The 18,948-nt window shown below is 42.9% G+C and overlaps 1 protein-coding gene across 7 annotated transcripts in view; it reads left to right on the top strand.

Annotated features, from left to right (window-relative positions):
- The first annotated feature begins 1,873 nt into the window (after positions 1 to 1,873).
- Positions 1,874 to 18,948, top strand: part of TTLL11 (tubulin tyrosine ligase like 11) — a 247,354-nt gene continuing 230,279 nt past the window's right edge. For 3 of the 7 annotated variants that reach the window (XM_033961094.1, XM_033961088.1, XM_033961093.1), the window contains exon 1: positions 1,877 to 2,299. In XM_033961094.1, the coding sequence (XP_033816985.1) occupies positions 1,904 to 2,299 (396 nt within the window). In that variant the 5' untranslated portion in view covers positions 1,877 to 1,903. Of the gene's footprint in view, positions 2,300 to 18,948 lie in introns of all 7 variants that reach the window. The other 4 variants (XM_033961090.1, XM_033961091.1, XM_033961092.1 and 1 more) reach the window with 3 other exon arrangements.

Raw genomic sequence — 18,948 nt, 5'->3', positions numbered from 1 at the left:
GGAGTGGGCAGAGGCGAGGATTTCTCCAAGGGTTCCATGTCCCCCCAAAGATGCCTCTGGGGTTGGGGGATGATGGAGACCGCCCAGCAGCAGAACATTTTCTTTGAAATTCTGACCACAAAACTTCATAAAGTCAGAGAAAGTATCTGGTCACTGGGGCACAGAGTCACCCTTAGATGACTTAAATTTGCACTTCTTAGGCTGCCGAGGGTCCGCAGCCTGGTTGACCGAAGAACCAGCCATGCTGAGCCCTGAGAGTAATGGAGGCTGCCCCACCGGGCTAGCCGAGTGTTTGATCAGCTGCTTCTGTGAGGAAGCAGCTGAGCTGGTTGCTACAGCCCCCCGCCTCAGCTGCGCAACATGGCACATGGTGCAAGGACGCTCCAAAAGTGCTAAATCTGTGCAAACCTGTCATGAAGTCACATGAGACCCTGAGGACTCCATCACAGCAGTTTTCCAGGCAAAAAATGAAGTTTTGAAGAAGCAGGGAGAAGAAGAAGAAAAAAAAAATTGCTAAAAATCCAAGATGGCCACCAGTACCAAATTTGTACCAAAAATGTGATATTTTTTACACTTCCCAAAATCTAAAACTGGCAATTTTAGGATTTTTCATGAGGGGGAACACTTAGAAACACAGAAAATCCCTCATTTTAAACTTTCCCTGACGTCTCTCACAGGCTGTCAATTCTGAGTTACTCACTATGACGTTATACACTAAGCTGCACCTGCTTCCAGCTCTCTTCAGTAGCTGAATAAGAATTCACTGCCACAATGCTGGGAATGCTCTCTCACAGCTGATCTTCGGGCTACTGGTCAGACTCCACTGTCTATGCCTCCACCTCTGCGGACCACTGGATGCGCACCAGGATGGGCAGAGGTGCGCTGAGCCCCCCTAAGCGTGCCTAACAGTCTGCGCTCAACCCCTGCTTAACAGAAGGTGAGACTACTTCAGGATGGCCCCGAGTTCCAATGAAAACTGTGCAGAAAGGCTAACAGGTATCCAAAAGGGATCGGCCTGTCAACTAAAGACTGAAGTCTGTGAATTCTCAAGCGGGCAGAGCTCCAGATTTGCTTCAAACGCAAAAATGCCTGAAAAGAGGATGAAATTATGTTGAATTTAAAACAATAAAATGAGGAGAGCAGAACACACACAGCTGCAGTCGTGGTGCAGAAGAAAAAGACTGTAGAGAGCGCCAAACTGGCCTGTGAAGTACACTGGAGGCAGAGTGAAAAATCCAGAGTGGATTCCTTTTGCAGCATGTGAGTATGGGGAACTAACCCTATTGTTAGAATGTCTCACCTATTGCACTGGATTGGAATACTAATTACCAAGCAGAGAATGGTCTCCTAGCTTGAAGGACTAGCAAATTATGCTTGCAGAGCAGACTTTGCACCTGCTTTTGGTGTGGACGGAGAAGGGAGAGTTACATTTCCATGAAAAATAGGCATACAGTTGAATCAAGCTTTGCAAAAGTGTGCTACTTCAACCCTTATGTAGCTATAAAGGCACCATAATCTCCAGTCCAAAGCATCCTATTACAGTGGTTCCCAACCCTGTCCTGGAGGATCACTAGGCCAATCGAGTTTTTGGGATAGCCATAATGAATATGCAGATTTGCATGCCTGTCACCTCCATTATATGCAAATCTCTCTCATGCATATTCATTAGGACTATCCAAAAACTTGACTAGCCTGGTGGTCCTCCAGGACAGGGTTCGGAACCACTGTCCTATTATACATAGGACTCTTGGCCCAAGGAAACAAACATTTTTTATTTACTCCAGAAAAAAATAGAAAGACGCAAAGCACAAAAAATATCTAGGAATATCCCCCTCCCCCCACCGAGCAGGAATCGTGAAGGAGTAGATGGATTCTTCTCTTAGTCATCGCCTTTCTTCCGCAGATGAATACTGCAAATGTTTCGCGTCAGCTGGGGCTGAGCTCAATTGTCCCTTCCGAGCCCCCGTTCGGTTGCTTTGTCAACCGGCCGAGGCCAAACAAGGCAGCTCCCAGGCGGGGGAGGGGAATGTTATACCCCTTCGCCGCTGTCCCCTCCCCCTCCTCCCCCTGCCGGAGCCTGAGGGCAATGGATCTCGCCGCAGAGGGGCCCGTCCTGGCCAAGCGATCGGTGGCCTCCCGGGGCCACAGCCGCCTCACCTTCAGGAAGGCCATGTCTGCCAAGGAAAAGAGGGAGGAGGGCGGCCGGGGCCACCGCAGGCCCGTCACCGTGGACAGCTCCAAGGCCAAGACGTCACTGGAAGCGCTGAAGATATGCATCAAGATACTCAAGTGGAAGGAGGTAACCTTCTCTCTCTTAAGCACCGTCACGATCTCTGCTCTTTAATTTAGCCCCTTATTTCTGGGATTTGCTGCCGCTTTTGTGCACTTTATCTCATTTTCTGCAGTTTAGCCCCATGTTTTTCCACTTTGATGCCTCTGTTCTGTCTTCATCCCCCATGTTTCTGTCCTTTTCCCCGCATTTCTGCAATTTGCCCTTTCATATGTCTCCATGTTGATGCCACTTTTCTGCCTTTAGCCTCTTGCTTCTGCAGTTCAGCCCTATGTTTCTATACTTTGCTGCCGCTTTTCTGCCATTCATTTCTAGGGTTCTGTACTTTGATGCCACTTTTTTGTCTTTAGCCCCATCTTTCTGCGTTTTGCCTCCTATTTCTACAATGTATCCCTATGGTTCTTCACTTTGCTGTCAATGTCATGGTTTTAACCCCATATACTCTTATCTGCAATTTATCCCTACATTTCAGCACTTTACTGCCATTTTTTTCTTAGCCCCATATTTCTGCAATGTATATCCACATTTCTGCACTTTGTGGCCACTTCTGTTTCTTTAGCCAAGCCTTATTCTTTTGCAACTGTAGTGTATAAGAACATACTGATCTATACTGTATTGCGGTGTCCTCAGGGGGTGAGCGGGCTGGCTGCCGCTTGGGATCTCTCCTTGCCTGCCCCCCGCAGAAGCCAATGTCGCCGATCCTCCCTGCTCCACCCCCAAATCTGATCCTCCCACCTGACATGCTCCATTCCCCCCCCCTGCAGCAGCAGCAGCAGCTGCAACAACAACAGGGACGGGCCAGGCACATGCAGCGACTGCATGCGGCCAGCCCACAAGCCTTCCCCCCCCAATGTCAATTCTGACATCGGAGAGAAGGTTCTGGGAGCACTGTTGCGGGCCAGGGGGGCCTTGTGTTTGACACATGTGGCATACAGTGTGCTTAGTGTTTTTTTAATTTTGTGGTTACCATTATGTATTAATAAGATTATATTGTGTGTATATGAAAAATGGATAGAAGAAATTGCATTACAATTAGTACTATTATTATGGGGGTGGAGTCAGGGGAGGAGTTTTTGCAAGTCTGGGGCGGAACTTGGGTGGGGGTACTTGGTTGGTATTTGTTAGGCTTAGGGGTTACTTGCTTGAAAAGGTTGAGAAACAGTGCTGTATTGAACTGAAAGTTCATCGTGCTCAGTATCCTGCTTCCAGCAGTGGACAATACAGGTCAAAAGTACTTGGCAGAATCGAGTGTAGCAATACAATACAGTAAAATTTTTATTATACCGCTTAAGGATAAGTAGTGGCTTTTCCATTGTCTACCTTGCAGTCTTTCTCAATTTTCTCCTACTGATAGAGTTTGTGAGGTTTTGAGAAATTGTACACTGGTAAACCTGACTTCAGTACCGGGCAAAATGGTGGAAACAATTATTAAAATAAAATTATAGAACACATAGACAAACATGATTTAATGAGACAAAATCAGCATGGGTTCAGCCGAAGGAGATCTCGCCTCACCAATTTTTGCTTGACTTCTTTGAAGGTGTGAATAAACATGTGGATAAAGGTGAGCCAGATGATGTAGTGTATCTAGATTTTCAAAGAGCTTTTGATAAAATTCCTCATGAGAGGCTTCTGAGAAAATTAAAGAGTCATGGGATAGGTCGCAAAATTCAGTTGTGGATTAGGAATTGGTTATTGGTCAGAAAACAGAGGATAGGGTTAAATGGCCATTTTTGATGGAGGAGAGTAAACAGTAGAGTGCCACTGGGACCGGTGCTGTTTAACTTATTTATAAATGATTTGGAAATTGGAACGACGAGTGAGGTGATTACATTTTCAGATGACACTAAACTGTTCAAAGTTGTTAAAACGCATATGGATTGTGAAAAATTGCAGGCAGACCTTAGGAAATTGGAAGACTGGACGTCTAAGTGGCAGATGAAATTTAATGTGGACAAATGCAAAGTGATGTACTTTGGGAAGAATTCTAGTTACTGAATTCTAGGGCCCACTTTGGGGGTTAGCACCCAAGAAAAGGGGGTGTCTCTGTAGACAATACGATGAAACCTTCTGTCCAATATGTGGTGGCAGCCAAAAAAGCAAACAGGATGCGAGGAATTATTAAAAAAGGGATAATTAACAAGACTAAGAATGCTATAATGCTCCTGTATCGCTCCATGGTGCGATCTCATCTGGAGTATGGCGTTCAATTCTGGTTTCCTTATCTCAAGAAAGATATAGCAGCACTAGAAAAGGTTCAAAGAAAGCAACCAAGATGATAAAGGGGATGGAACTCCTTTCGTATGAGGAAAGACTAAAAAGGTTAGGGCTTCTCAGGTTCAAAAAGAGATGGCTGAAGGGAGATATGATTGACGTCTACAAAATCCTGAGTGGAGTGGAACGGGTACAAGTGGATCAATTTTTCACTCCGTCAAATATAACAAAGACTAGGGGACACTCGATGAAGTTACAAGGAAATACTTTTAAAACCAATATGAGGAAATATTTTTTCACTCAGAGTATAGTTAAGCCCTGGAACACATTGCCAGAGATTGTGGTAAGAGCGGACAGCGTAGCTGGTTTTAAGAAAAGTTTGGACAATTTCCTGGAGGAAAATTCCATAGTCTGTTTTTCAGAAAGACATGAGGGAATGTTTTTTGGGTTTTGGCCAGGTAGTAGGGACTTGGATTGGTCATCGTGAGAATGGGCTTTTGGGCTTGGTGGGCCATTGGTCAGACTCAGTAAGGCTATTCTTATATTCTTATCTAAAATAGGCATTGAGGACACTGTACTAAACTGGTTCAAAGACTTCCTACAGAATAGGAATTACCTCATCTGCAAAGATGGACTGCTTTCCAGAAGCTGGCAAGCATTATGTAGCGTTCTTCAAGCAAGGATCTCCACTCTTCCCAATACTTTATAAACTTTTCATGAGTTCCCTGGGCCACATTAACTTCAACAACGATGAATGCCTCCTGTTATATGCAGATGACATTCTTCTTCTCATCCCGATCAAATGCAACTCTACTAATACCTCCCAGAAAATATCAGACAACATTGACAAAATACATGCTAGGGCTACATTCAATAAAATCAAAGTACTATGGTTTCACAGTGCCTCACAATCACCCCCCACAACCATCACACTACTCTCAAGAACAACTCTAGACATTGACAAAACCTCAAAAATACTCAGAATCATACTTTACTCTACCTTAACCTATGAATCCCAAATCTCCAAGCTATGGAAAAAATAAACCAATCCAAAAAGCACATCTACAGCATGAGACAGTTAAGACTAATCAGACGGTTCTTCCATGATCACCATTTTGACATACTGACACAAATGCTGGTGCTTTCCCAATTAGACTATTGTAACTTTGTCAATGATGGATTAAAGAGTTTCCTTTTCTGCAAGCTACAATTAATACAAAACACAGCAATAAGACTAATATTCAAACTGAAAAAATTTGACTCCCATCTCACCTTACTTCAGCAGACTATACTGGCTACCTATCAGTGCGCGCATTACCTATATGCAAACTCAACTGAACCTCTTTTCATCAACTCTTGGTTAACATCAACTAGGAGCCTAAAGCCACTTTTACTGATCCTTCCTTCTCCCAAAGAGGTGAGCTAAATATATGCTTGTATTTCACATCTCATGGCACAAAGACGTAGAACAATCTTCCAATGATTATCAAGCTGAACCTAACTACCTCAGATTTTATAAGAAGCTAAAGACTCTTTTCTTCGAGAACATATACACCATGGACACTTAACAATTATTTCCAACCTTGACAAATTGCATAACATTGCATCATTCAAGTATTGAATGAATTTATTTCTACCTTTATCTCACTCAACTGGATTGCAATTGAAACTACTGTATGTCTGATGCTTTCATTATACTTCCCGCTATGATGGATTCAACTTCTTCCTATCTCCAGTACATATCAAATACCTCATTTACAGTATTTCCTAAACATCCTGTGTAACTCCTGAATTGTAAGTCACCTTGAACCTAGACAGGTAGAGTAACCTAGAAATTGTAGATTAGATTAAATTAGCATTCATATTAGTAGTCTGCATATTTGAAATACCTCTTTATCAGTTCATTAGTTATAATTATCGGTATGAAGTAAAAGTTACAAATGTGTTTAATTTAGATTGTATTAAATTTAACAATTTTAGTTTGCCTGCTTTCCTCTTCTCTGCCTCTGATGTGCACTCTTGAAGTGCATTAGCAGTGACTTTTAGAACTTGTAACCTGACACATGGTTTCTACTGGGTGACTAATAGCCAATACTAATACTGTACATTCACGTTAATGAAAGAGATGAAGCTTTTGAAAGCTAGTCACAAAGGTATTAGGTTAATTCATTGATAAGGTACTGCCTAGTTCCTACAGCTTGTTTGTTGACCTGGCTTTCTGGTATCTAAGTGGATGAACTTAATAAACATACTAGCATCAGGGCTTATGCAAGAAACATTTTAAGATCATTTTGTTCCCTCTAAAAATCAGTAGGTGTATACAGTTTTTTGAAATGATATTAGAAATAACTATGATGTTTTTATGCCATTTTGTTTAAGTGCAATAGGTGTTTGCACTTACCATACATTAACAGCCAAAGTTAGTATACAGTAAGTACAATCGACTCCAGCTAAGTGTACGTTGGTTATCCGCATGTGACCTGCACAGTTCTGTGTTTTTTACATTAAAGTAAATGGACATAAACTCTGGATAATTGCACTTCTGATAAGCACACAATCCTCTTACACGCACAGATGTTATAGGTCTAACCGCCATTCTCTCACGTCACATTCACTCCAGTTAACTGCATTCACACGTTCTAACAAGCCAATCAAACCCACCCTTGTACACACGCACGCATTCGTACATATTGGATGAGCCATGTGTTTCGGAACTACAGCTTAGGACTAGCCAGGTGTTCAAACTTTCAGAACCTACAGTACTCTACTATGGCGTCGCGTTGGCAAAAATCATTGCCTTTGGCTGAAAGTGTCAATGTATTAAAGAGACTTGACCAAAGGGAGAGTCAGGTCTCTATTGCAAAACACTACAGCGTTCATCCTAGCCAGATTATTCGGATTTACCCAAAAAAGGAAGCAATATTGAAAGACTGGCAAAACAACAGCAATCCTACCAGAAAACGGAAAAGATTTGGGAAGGCTGGAGATGTTGAACAGGCGTTGCTGCGATGGTTTGCAGAAGCTAGAAGTCGACAACTGCCAATCAGTGGACCTGAAGAACTGGGCGTAGAAGATTTCAAAGCAACAAACGGATGGTTAGAGAGGTGGAAAGTTTGTAATGGCATAAAATTTAAGAAGCAGCATGGTGATAAACAAGATGCAAATGAAAATGGGTCATGGAAGTGTTGCCATCAGTCATTGGTGGATATGAACCATGTCACATGTTCAACGCTGATGAGAGGGGCCTCTACTGGCGTGCCATCCCTGACGGAACATTAGCCTTCAAATGCAGCGAAGCTGTTGGCTTCAAAGTGCCAAAGGAACAATTGACATAGTTGCTCAGTTGCAATATGGATGGTAGTGAAAAGCTTGAGCCAATGGTGATTGGGAAGAATCAAAATCCTCGGTGCTTCGAAAACATTAAACGTCTGCCTGTTGAATATGAAAGCAACAAAAACGCATGGATGACAGCGACATTGTGGATTGAATGGTTACAGAAGCTTGACAATCTGCTGAGAAGGCGTAGGAGGCACATTGTAATGCTGTGTGATAACTGTGCAGCATACAGCAATGACGTAAGATTAACCAACATCAAACTCGTGTTTTTGCCGCCAAACACGACCTCTTTGATCCAGCTGATGGACCAAGGGATAATCGCAAACTTCAAACGTCATTACAGGTCACTCGTCTTACGATATGTAATGGCAGTGATTGATGCAAGCCAGGAAGCCAGCTGGTGAGAAAAATGACGGCGCTCGACTCTCTTCATATGGTACGGGAGGCATGGAGTCGAATCTCATCATCAACAATTTCAAATTGCTATCGACGGGCAAGCTTCGTTCATGCATCTGATGAGACAGCTGAAGCAGACGCTTCGTCCATTGAACTCCCAGTTGGACTCTTGTCACAAGAGTTTGAGCTGTATGTTGCCGTTGACAACGATCTGCCCACATCATATGACAACTCTAATTCCGATATCTGTTCAGTCATTAAGGACACTGCAGACAACCAAGAATCTGATGGTGATAGAGATACTGCTGCTGTCATCACAACTAATGAACTATCTGCAGATATTGTTTCCTTCTCGGACGCGCTTGTCCCTATACACGTTACGTTGTTATCTGGAGATAAATGGTTGTCACGACTATGGACAATTTTACAGCATCAGTAGTCAGATACACAGCCTGAATCGTGCAATCTGTGTGCAGAAAACAATGACTGATTATTTTAGTAAAATGTAGAATGTTGGGATGGTTGACAACTACTGTAGTGTGTTTTTTGTTTTAAAAAAGTTTTATTGCATTAGACTGAACAGTACTGTTTCTACAACTGTATCGTATTACATTATATTCGGTTGAATAAAAGTTTTATTGCATTTGACTACAGTGTACTGTAATTTTTCATGACTAACAAGTGGTACTCCATTTAAGCGCACGTGGCGATCCGGTCCGAAGAGCGTGCAGTTAGGTGGAGTCGACTGTATTGGGGTAGTGTCCAGCATTCCCCCTGCAGTTTCACTACCATGTGTTACTTTCAAACCCAGTTAGCACAGATGGCCCTGATGCCGTCTCTTGAGGTGGCATTTGGTGTCCTAACTGCACATTTGACATCACATTACTTACAGTGTGCTTGCTGCAATGTGTAGTTCATGTTCTATCTCTGCCTTTACCCCACTCAATTTCCACTTTTTCCCACACTAAGGAGTTAGCATGAGCTATTTACCACAATGGCTATAGTGAAGAGGCGGGATACTTCTGTTTACTGAATCTTTCAGAGGTTTCAAGATGCAGGGAGCTGCTTTGCTTCTGCTGTCATGACAACAGGGAGGCTATCATGCCTACTGTGCGGATTTGTCCCATTGCCAAGAGCATAGAACTACTATTGGCTCTTTTGAAATATTCAGAGTTTTTTCAAGTTGTGTAAAGGGAGAGAGAAAGCAGTTGGAATGAGAAGGGGAAGGGAGCAGTTTGGAGTAGGGAGAAACAGCTTGTCCCTCTGGTTAATAGTTTGGTGGAAGCTGGCAGAGAATTTCTCTAAGTGGCTGGCTACCTCTATACCAGTGGTCTCAAACTCAAACCCTTGGAGGGCCGCAGAAAAAATAGTTAGTGTCTTATTAAAGAAATGACAATTTTGCATGAGATAAAACTCTTTATAGTTTATAAATCTTTCCTTGTTGGCTTGTTTTTATGTGGTTTTCTCTTGGAAGTTTTTGTTTGAAAATGGCCCTTAAAAAAAAGCTGAGCACAAAAATGTCTAAAGTAGAGCAGTTTTCAAGCCAAAAAGATAGACGTTTTACTGGTTCAAAAATGATCATGTTTGGCACTGAATTTTTGGATGTTTTTTGTAAAATATTTTCAGATTTAAATGTCATATAAAATGACTCTCTACATATATTATTTAGAGGTGGTAATGTATCTTCTAGAAACCTCAGAACTTCTCTCAGATATTTATAAGACAAATCCTTTGGTGACATAGAAAACACTTGTAGAAAATTTAAAATCCCGACATTCAAATGTCTAGCTATATTCTCCATGTTTTTTAATTTCCTATGTATCATATTTCTATCCAACATCCAAGAAGTTTGTATTGCTTTAACAGATTTCAAATCCTGTTCCATTGCATAAACTTATTAAATTAAAGCACTAGACTCAGACTCCACTGCTTGAGGTTTCACCAGTGTTTGTCTTGGATGTATGGCAAACTGTGTGAAAAATGAACAGAGTTTGAGCATAGATGCTACTGCTGATCACACTTCTCTATAGTTATTACAGGAGGCTTTACCATCCATCTCCTCCAACAAATCTTCCTACTTCTCCAGCTAGTGCAGACTTACCAACTTGATCTGAAAAGTTAACTGAGGAAGGCACAATCACCTGGTCCTCGTCCTCCAGGCTTTCTCTTTGGGTTACCTCTCTCCCCTCCGCAGGAAAAGACATTATTGCCATTTCTAGCAGTTGAGGTGTTTGCGAGTCATGGAGTGGTACAATGGGAGAAATGGGGCTCAGTTAGTATATTGCTTGCAGTTAGTATATAGTCTTGCAGGGAGCCACTCCCTGAAGTGAATGGGAAATGCTGGTAAACTGCTGGATTGACTGCAGGCTCTGCTTTAGAGGTAATTGGGGGCATCTTAGCTTTTCTCTTCCATTTCGTCATCTAAATGTAAACCACTACTTCTCCTGTCATGCTATTTGTCTGCATCTTCTCTCTGCTTTTACGAGGGGTCGCTGAACAGTTGCCAGCCGAACCAATAAAGTCTCCATCAAGGGCTATACACTTAGTCCAGTGATTTTCCACTTTTTTCATTCCATATTTCTCCAATGTTTTTCACTCCCACTTGGTCCCAAAATTTTATATGTTAAATAGATAAAGGTTTCTGAATGTGGTTAGATTCTATAGAAAAATGCAAATCTGGATCATAAATTTTTTTCTCATATTGGGGGACATGGGGTGTGTTTCAAATGAGCATAAATCAAACTGTATTTTTGACCTTGCACTCCCCTTGCCACTACTGAAAAAGGTATGAGCTAAATTCAGATCCTGTAAATCTTGCTTTGTTTGGCTTGCCCTGTAACAACAGATATTCATCTATTCTAAAGAAGCTGCCCTTTATAGACTTCTAATATTCTGTCTGCCTAACCAAATATGTAACATCTTCAACCCGTTCCTTCCTAAGCATTTTGTCCATGCATTATGCTGGCTTAGGCAGTGGTTATAAGACTAGTTTCAAGTTTACTGTACGTGTCTAAGTGGTATTTTCAATGAATTATTTTAACAGTATAGACAGCATGCCATTTATATGGCTGTTTGAACTGTATTTAAAATAGCAGCTGTTGGAAGTATGGCAGTGCTTCCACTTAAGCATGGACTGTCAGTTTCTGTGAAGAATGATCGCACAGTGTGTGTCCCTGTAATCTCTTGTGTAATCAAGCATGAAGAAGAACTCTGTACTGCTCTATTCTTGGTCCATCCTGTTTGCCACTGCTGGAGTGATGTAGACACTGATCATGTATCTTTAGTGGACATGGAGGAGTCAGGTCTGTAATTTAAAGTGACACATGTTTTATTTGTTTTTACATAGTTTGCATGTGTCTTTGTATCAGTGGATTTCTGATTTTATCCCTGGAAAATCTGCTTTCTTTCCCCTTTCAGAATCACATATTTATTATATGCTTGAGTACCTGAATGTAAACCACTTGGGCAATAAGTGGTATATAAATACAGTACTTAAATGGTTCATAGACAACGGCGCGAAAGACAAAGGTGCGCCCGGACAATTGAGCGCAGCGTGGAGGTGCGCGCCGCTCAAAATTACTGTTTTTAGGGACTCCGACGGGGGGGGGGTTGTTGGGGAACCCCCCCCTTTACTTAATAGACATTGCGCCGGCGTTATGGGGGGTTTGGGGGGTTGTAACCCTCCACATTTTACTGTAAACTTAACTTTTTCCCTAAAAACAGGGAAAAAGTGAAGTTTTCAGTAAAATGTGGGGGGTTACAACCCCCCAATCCCCCCACAACGCGGCGCGATGTCTATTAAGTAAAGTAGGGGGGTTCCCCCCACGCCCCCACCCGTCAGAGCCCTAAAAACAGTAATTTTGAGCGGCGCGCGCCTCCGCTCTGCGCTCAATTGTCTGGGCGTGCTTTTGACCTGACACCACTTAAATAAATATAGTTTTCCAAGTTGGGAAAGCCTCAGCTGCATTGGGGAAAAGGCTGATGATGCCCAAGAGAACCTGCAGTGTCAAAAGTAGAGGTGACTGCATAGTTTCAAAACTCATCCTAGCAAAACTGAAACACACCAGTACTACTTAAAGAATATAACATCACTTTATTCTTCTATACCGCCATAACCAAACAATTTCTAGGCGGTTTACACAGAAGAAGGCTGGACAATCAGCAAAATACAAATAGTTAAAAATATAACAGTTACTTAGATATACTCAAAGTAGAGTCTTGCTAACAATAGTACCCACGTTTAAGAAATAAATTTGTCAAACAGCACTGACTTAATTTCTGTACAAAATGCATCATAAGACAACATAGCTTAAACCAATGTATTTACCCAGCCAAAATTGCTGTTTACCCGCTTGGAATGCGAGAGTCTTATCCAAAAAAGTCTTGTATCTGCAACCAGTAATTTTTGGATAAGCAAATAAATGTGAATTCCTAGTTTTCCTTCTAGGACTATACAACACGAAATGAGATAAAAGATGGTAATAGTATGTCTCCAAAAATACAAAAAACAAAGCAGGGTTGAATAAAGGACTTCCAAGCAGTAGCAAATGATTCCACAAGTCATGCATTTGGGCTGCAGAAACCCGAGGGAACAGTACAGTTTAGGAGGTGAAGAACTTTTGTGCATGAAAAAGGAATGGAACTTGGGTGTGATAGTAGATGATGACCTTAAGGTGACCAAACAGGTTGAAAATATGACAGCAAAAGCTGGAAGAATGCTTGGGTGCATAGGGAGAGGAGTGGCCAGTAGGAATAAGGAGGTATTGATGCCCTTGTATAAGACTGGTGAGACCTCATTTAGAATATTATGTACAATTCTGGAGACTGCACTTTCAAAAAGATGTAAAGAGGATGAAGTGTGTTCAGAGGAAGGCAACTGAAATGGTTGATGGTCTTTATCAGTGTCTCGCAAACTTTTTTGAACCGGGGCACACTAAACCCTATTGTCCCCGGCTTGAAACACCTGGAAGCGCGCCAGAGTCGGCGGGATGATGTCATGTGCATGCGTGATGGCAGCGCGCCGATGTCAGCGCATGCTCAAAGGCCCTTCAAACAGGCCTTGCGCCGAGAGGAGAGAAGGACCAGCAGAGAGAAGGACCGACAGAGAGAAGGACCGACGGAGAGAAGAGCTGGAGAGAAGGGCCAGCAGAGAGAAGAGGTGCCGGCGTCGGGAGATTGTTTACAGGACGTGCCTCTCTTCGTGAGAGGCACGTCCTTTAGACAGTCAGCTGATGCCGGCATCTCTCCTCTTCCCCAGTGTACTGTGGCACACCTGAAATCTCAGGGGGCACACTGGTGTGCCACGGTACACAGTTTGCAATACACTGGTCTATATTATAAGGCATATGGGAACAGACTTAAAATCTCAATATGTAGGAAAGATGGGAGAGGGGATATATGATAGAAATGTTTAAATACCTGTGTGGCCTAAATATACATGAGGTGAGTTTCTTTCAATTGAAAAGAAACTCCAAAGTGAGAGGTCATAGAATGAGGTTAAGAGGTGATAGGCTCAGGAGTAATCTAAGGAAATAACTTTTTTTATAGAAAGGGTGATAGATAAAGTGTGAGACAGGCACCTGGGATCTCTTAGGGAGAGGAGGGGATAGTGGATGCTGCGGATGGGCAGACTGGATGGGCCATTTGGCTTTTATCTACTATTACATTTCTGTGTTTCTGTGTTTAGGTGGACCCAACAGGGCACTGTGTTTTGATGCTGAAAAGTGCTTGCTTTGGGTCAATGCACTACAATAAATATATGGAAAAAGAAAATATAAGCAAATCATTTAAAACATACCGTATATACTCGAATGTAAACCAGTTTATATTCGGGCCAGCATCCCCTTCCCAGACTTATTGCAGGCCCCTGCCAGGCTCTGCACCCTGCCCCCCCTCCCTGCCCTCTCTGTCGTACCTGTTCTGCCGATCCCTGGTGATCTAGAGGTGCAGCGGGCAGGAGCGAGATTTTCACGTTCCTGCCCCATTGGTAACCTGGTAAGTTGGGAGCTGCTACGAGTTCTGATTTCTTCAGCCGCTGAGTGGCACCAAGCAGGAGCACGCTTTGGCGCTGCTGCTTGACGTTGAGCGGCTTCCTGACTGGCTCCTGTGAATTCTCATGAGAATTCACGGGATCTAGTCAGGAAGCCACTCAGCACCGAGCAGCAGCGCCAAAGCGTGCTTCTGCACTGTGTCGCTCATCAGCTGAAGAAAACAGAACTCACAGCCATGGCAGCGACCGACCGACCTGGTTAGCAGCAGGGCAGGAGTGCAGAAAGCTCGCTCCTGCCTGCTGTACTTCTGGACCACCAGGGATCGGCAGAGGAGGTATGACGGACAGGGCAGGAAGGGGGGCAGAATGCAGAGCCTGGGAGGGAGGGAAGGAAGGGGAATGGGTGCAGAGCTTGACAGGGGAGGGAGGGAGGGGGGGAAGGAGGCTGGATGCAGAGCCTGGCAGGAAAGGAAGGAAGGGGGATGGGTGCATAGGCTGAAAGGAGAGGGAGGTAAGGGGGCTGGGTGCAGTGCCTGGCAGGGAGGGGGCTGGGTGCAGAGCCTGACAGGGGATGGAGGGAAAGGGGCTGGGTGCAGAGCCTGACAAGGGAGGCAGGGGGCGCTGGGTGCAGATCCTGGCAAGGCAGGGCACTTAAATATTAAGCCACCTGACTTATATTCGAGTCAATCATTTTTCCTCCTTTTTTGGGGTTCCAAGTCCCTTTCTCTAGACACCCTTTTTTTTGTTACTTAAAGGACAATTGTGTTAATCACAAAACTGGAACTTAGAACGCCCAAGCTAAGTGTTTCTTCAATAGACAAAAAACAAACAAAAAAACAACCAAAAGCTGGTATATGGTATGCGTCTATCTGATCTGCTTTTTCTATGAAAACATGAGACTTTCAGTTTTTTTGTGTGGAGAAAGAGAGAGGTTTTTTTTTTCCTGTAGTTTTGTTGTAGTGCCTCATTCCCCTCCCCAATGTGGTGTCCATTCAGCTCTGTTTCTTTCTTAACTCAGTCAAGGAGCTAATAGGTTAACACAGCCAGAAAAGTTGAAGTGCTGTCAGTTTGATGTGGGGGTGGGGGATGCCAGAAAACAAGCGTAGCATTGGTTGACTGTTGGGGATGCATTGAGAGAGTGGATTGGAGAAACTGACTTCAGCCAGTGGGGATATTTTTCTGCTATCTCAGTGTAACATTCCTGCTAGCAGTTTGGTATCTTCTGGGGAATTTTTTTTGGTCTGCTGCAGAGCCAGTTTTTGTGGGAAATGCTGCCATTTTTTTATGTTATCCTGGTAGTTTCTGGCTGAGTTGAACTGCCTTCAGGTGCAGCTTCTTTTGAGGTTGGCAAATTAAACCCATCCAGGATCCTTTCCTAATGTAACTTTTTGTAGAGATAAATTGACCTGTTTAAATTATCAAGTGTTAGCAGTGCTTAAGATTTTAGTGGACTATTCAGTTGAGATGGTTGCTTCAGATGATCATCTTTTGATTGTTATTAGGAAATCTACTAAGTCTTTTCCTGTGCACAGAGCTTTTGGTGATACAATATCTTTAGGATGAAAAACTCCGGATGTAGAGTTTCACATCAAGAAGCTCATGCCTAGGTTATATCTGGCTTTGTTTCCAGATAAGGACAGATTTATAGCCCGTTCTCGTTATTTGTGGTAGTATGATTCCTAAAAATGTTCACAAACCATGAAATTGCGAATAACAAAATGAGTCTATGGGAAAATAGAGGTTAGGTTTCAGCAGTACATGTTGCACCTCAGAATCACGGAAAGTGAACAATGGATTCTATTGAGAAAATAGGGTTAGTTTCCTGCATGGGACAGCAATGTATATGCTTGTAATTCACTCTCTGGACACCTGGGGACTATATCTTAAATAACGGTAAAGCTGTTTTTTTTAGAGCAGGTCTGTGAATACATGAATACAACAGGATGAATGGGGAATACTGATCACAATAGATGCAACTGCGAATTTGTGCATTGGGAACATGTGAATAACAAGAATGGACTGTAAGTGACCTATGATGCCATGGTTTCTGTGGTGGCTAAAAAGACTACTGTCCTGGTAGAAGGAGGTGCAGCATTGAAGAACCCCAAGGATCATAGGATGGAGTCTTTGTTACAACAAGCCTTTGAGATTTGGACCTTGGCATTACAAATGGCAGTTTGCAGAAATTATGTTACTTGTGCATGTATTAGATCAGGGGTGCCCAAAAGATCGATCGCGATCGACCAGTAGATCGCTAAGGCAACGTGAGTCGATCGTAGAGCCGTGATAGACTCGCGTTACCTTCCATTCTACCTGCTTCCCGACCCTGTAAAGAGGACGCTGAAGCGCCTGTCCGACCAATGTTCCTCACTCGACGTCGTCAATTCTGACGTCGGAGAGGAAGTTCTGGGCCAGCCATTCGCTGCCTGGCTGGCCCGGAACTTCCTCTCCGACGTTAGAATTGATGTCAGGTGGGGAAGGTTGGTCAGCGCTTCAGTGTCCTCTTTATGGTGGCGGCCTGTTCCCTGATGGCGGCAGTGGCGGCCTGTTCCTCGATGGCGGCAGTGGCTTGGGGGAGGGCAGGGAGACAGAAAGACAGACAAGGAGACAGACAGAAAGGGCATGAAGAGAGAAAGACAGGGAGACAGAAAGAAAGAAAGGGGGCATGGCGAGAGAAAGACAAGACATACAGAAATAAAGGGGGGCAGGGAGACAGAAAGAAAGATGTAGAGAAAGAAAGAAAGAAAGGGGATGAGGGCAGGGAGAGAGGAAGAAAAAGTTGGGGGAGCGAATGAGGTCTGGAGGAGAGGAAGCATACAGGAGGCTGAAAGAAGGGAAGAAATATTGGATGCACAGTCAGAAGAAGAAAGTGCAACCAGAGACTAATGAAATCACCAGACAACAAAGGTAGAAAAAATGATTTTATTTTCAATTTAGTGATCAAAATGTGTCTGTTTTGAGAATTTTTATCTGCTGCCCCCCTTTTTATTAAACCGCAATAGTGTTTTTTAGCACAGGGAGCCTATGAGCATCGAGAGCAGTGCAGTTCCCTGCACTAAAAACCGCTATCGCAGTTTAGTAAAAAGGGAGGGGGTATATTTTTCTTTTTTTTTTATAGTTGTTACTGAGGTGACATTGCATAAAGTCGGCTGCGGAATATAAATGATAATTAACATTTTCTCTGCGTACAGTGTGCTTTGTGTTTTTTAAAATTTTATTGTTGGTAGATCATTTTGACTTGGCCATTTTAAAAGTAGCTCGCAAGCCCTAAAAGTGTGGGCACCCGTGTATTATAAACAAATAATGGAGGTTTGCATACAGTCTTCATTGTCAGTGGTTGCTATTTATGAGTACTTGGATATACACTCCCCCCCCTCCATATTTGTGTGTTTAGGATTCACGAATTCGGTTATTTGTGAGTCTCTTAACCACCCTGTCTCCCTTCTGCCTCCCAGACCTCTCCACATCTTACTTTTAAAACCTAGTGGTCTAGCAGTGAAGCGGGCAGGAGCGATCTTCCTATGCTCCTGCACCGTGTAGAGCAGCGATTAAAAATGGCTGTTGTGAGTTCCCATGCTCTTGTGAGACTACAGCGGGAGCTCATAGCAGCCATTTTTGTTTGCGGCTCTGCATGAGGTAGGAGTGGAGGAAGATTCCTTCTGCTCTTCTTCACTGTTAAACCACCAGGCTTTAAAAGTAAGGTGTGGAAAGATCAAGGGCATGGGAGGGAGGCGGGGGTGGTTCAGAGTTGGCCCTAAAGTTATTCAGAAAAGTTTTCTTATTTGTGAAGGGGCTGTTCCCCTAACCCCCACAAATATGGAGGGGGGAGTGTAATGTAGAGTTCACATAGCACATACCTGATAATGATCTGGTTAGAGCTTTGGCTAAGAATGACACTTTTGGCATTGGCTTATTGTGGTTTGTGATTTATTAAATTAATCTGTTGATTCCACTTCTAAAACATACCTCAGCAAGTTACCCTTCAAGGGGAGAAATCTTGTTTAGAGATGAGTTGCCTTTGTCTTATATAGTTTATTCAGCAATAGTAGTTTATGTAGCTATTGACTAGATCATAAAACATAAGATTTTTTTGTTAGTTTTGAGGAATTGAATGAAAAATAAAATATAAAAAATAATTTAGATATCCAATGATATCAAGTTTGTTTCAAGTTTATTTAAAAATTTGATTAAATCGCAATATCATATTTCAAAGCGATTTACAAGTATAAAATTAGGGTTTCAATAAAACATAGGGCTCCTTTTGCAAAGGAGCGTTAGGGCCTTAATGCGCGGAATAGCGTGTGCTAAATTGCCATGCACGCTAGCCGCTACCGCCTTCTTGTAAGCGGGCAGTAATTTTGTTGGCTAGTGCGCGCTAATCCGGTGAAAGGAGTCCATAGTGTATATTAGAAACTGACAATACACAACAAACTTAGGGCAGGCAGGTTGAACTACAATGTATATAAAAAAAGGAAGAACATTTAGGGTTAGAACATTAGGGTAGGGAATTGTTACCCTTTAATTTTCTTTTATAAGATTAGTAGATCTCTGATGAAAGCTGAATAAAGAGGAATCCGAAAAACCAGATTTTAGGATTCAGAAGCATCTTTGTAGAGCCAGCTTTTTAAAAGTCCTTTGAACCTGTCAAGTGATTTTTCTTCCATAAAATATATTGGCATTGAATTCCATATTTGCGGTGCCATGACAGAGATGACTGTGTCCC

The sequence above is a fragment of the Geotrypetes seraphini genome, chromosome 10 (assembly GCF_902459505.1).
Source record: "Geotrypetes seraphini chromosome 10, aGeoSer1.1, whole genome shotgun sequence".
NCBI lineage: Eukaryota > Metazoa > Chordata > Amphibia > Gymnophiona > Dermophiidae > Geotrypetes > Geotrypetes seraphini.
This window is presented reverse-complemented; position numbering and strand designations above follow the sequence as displayed.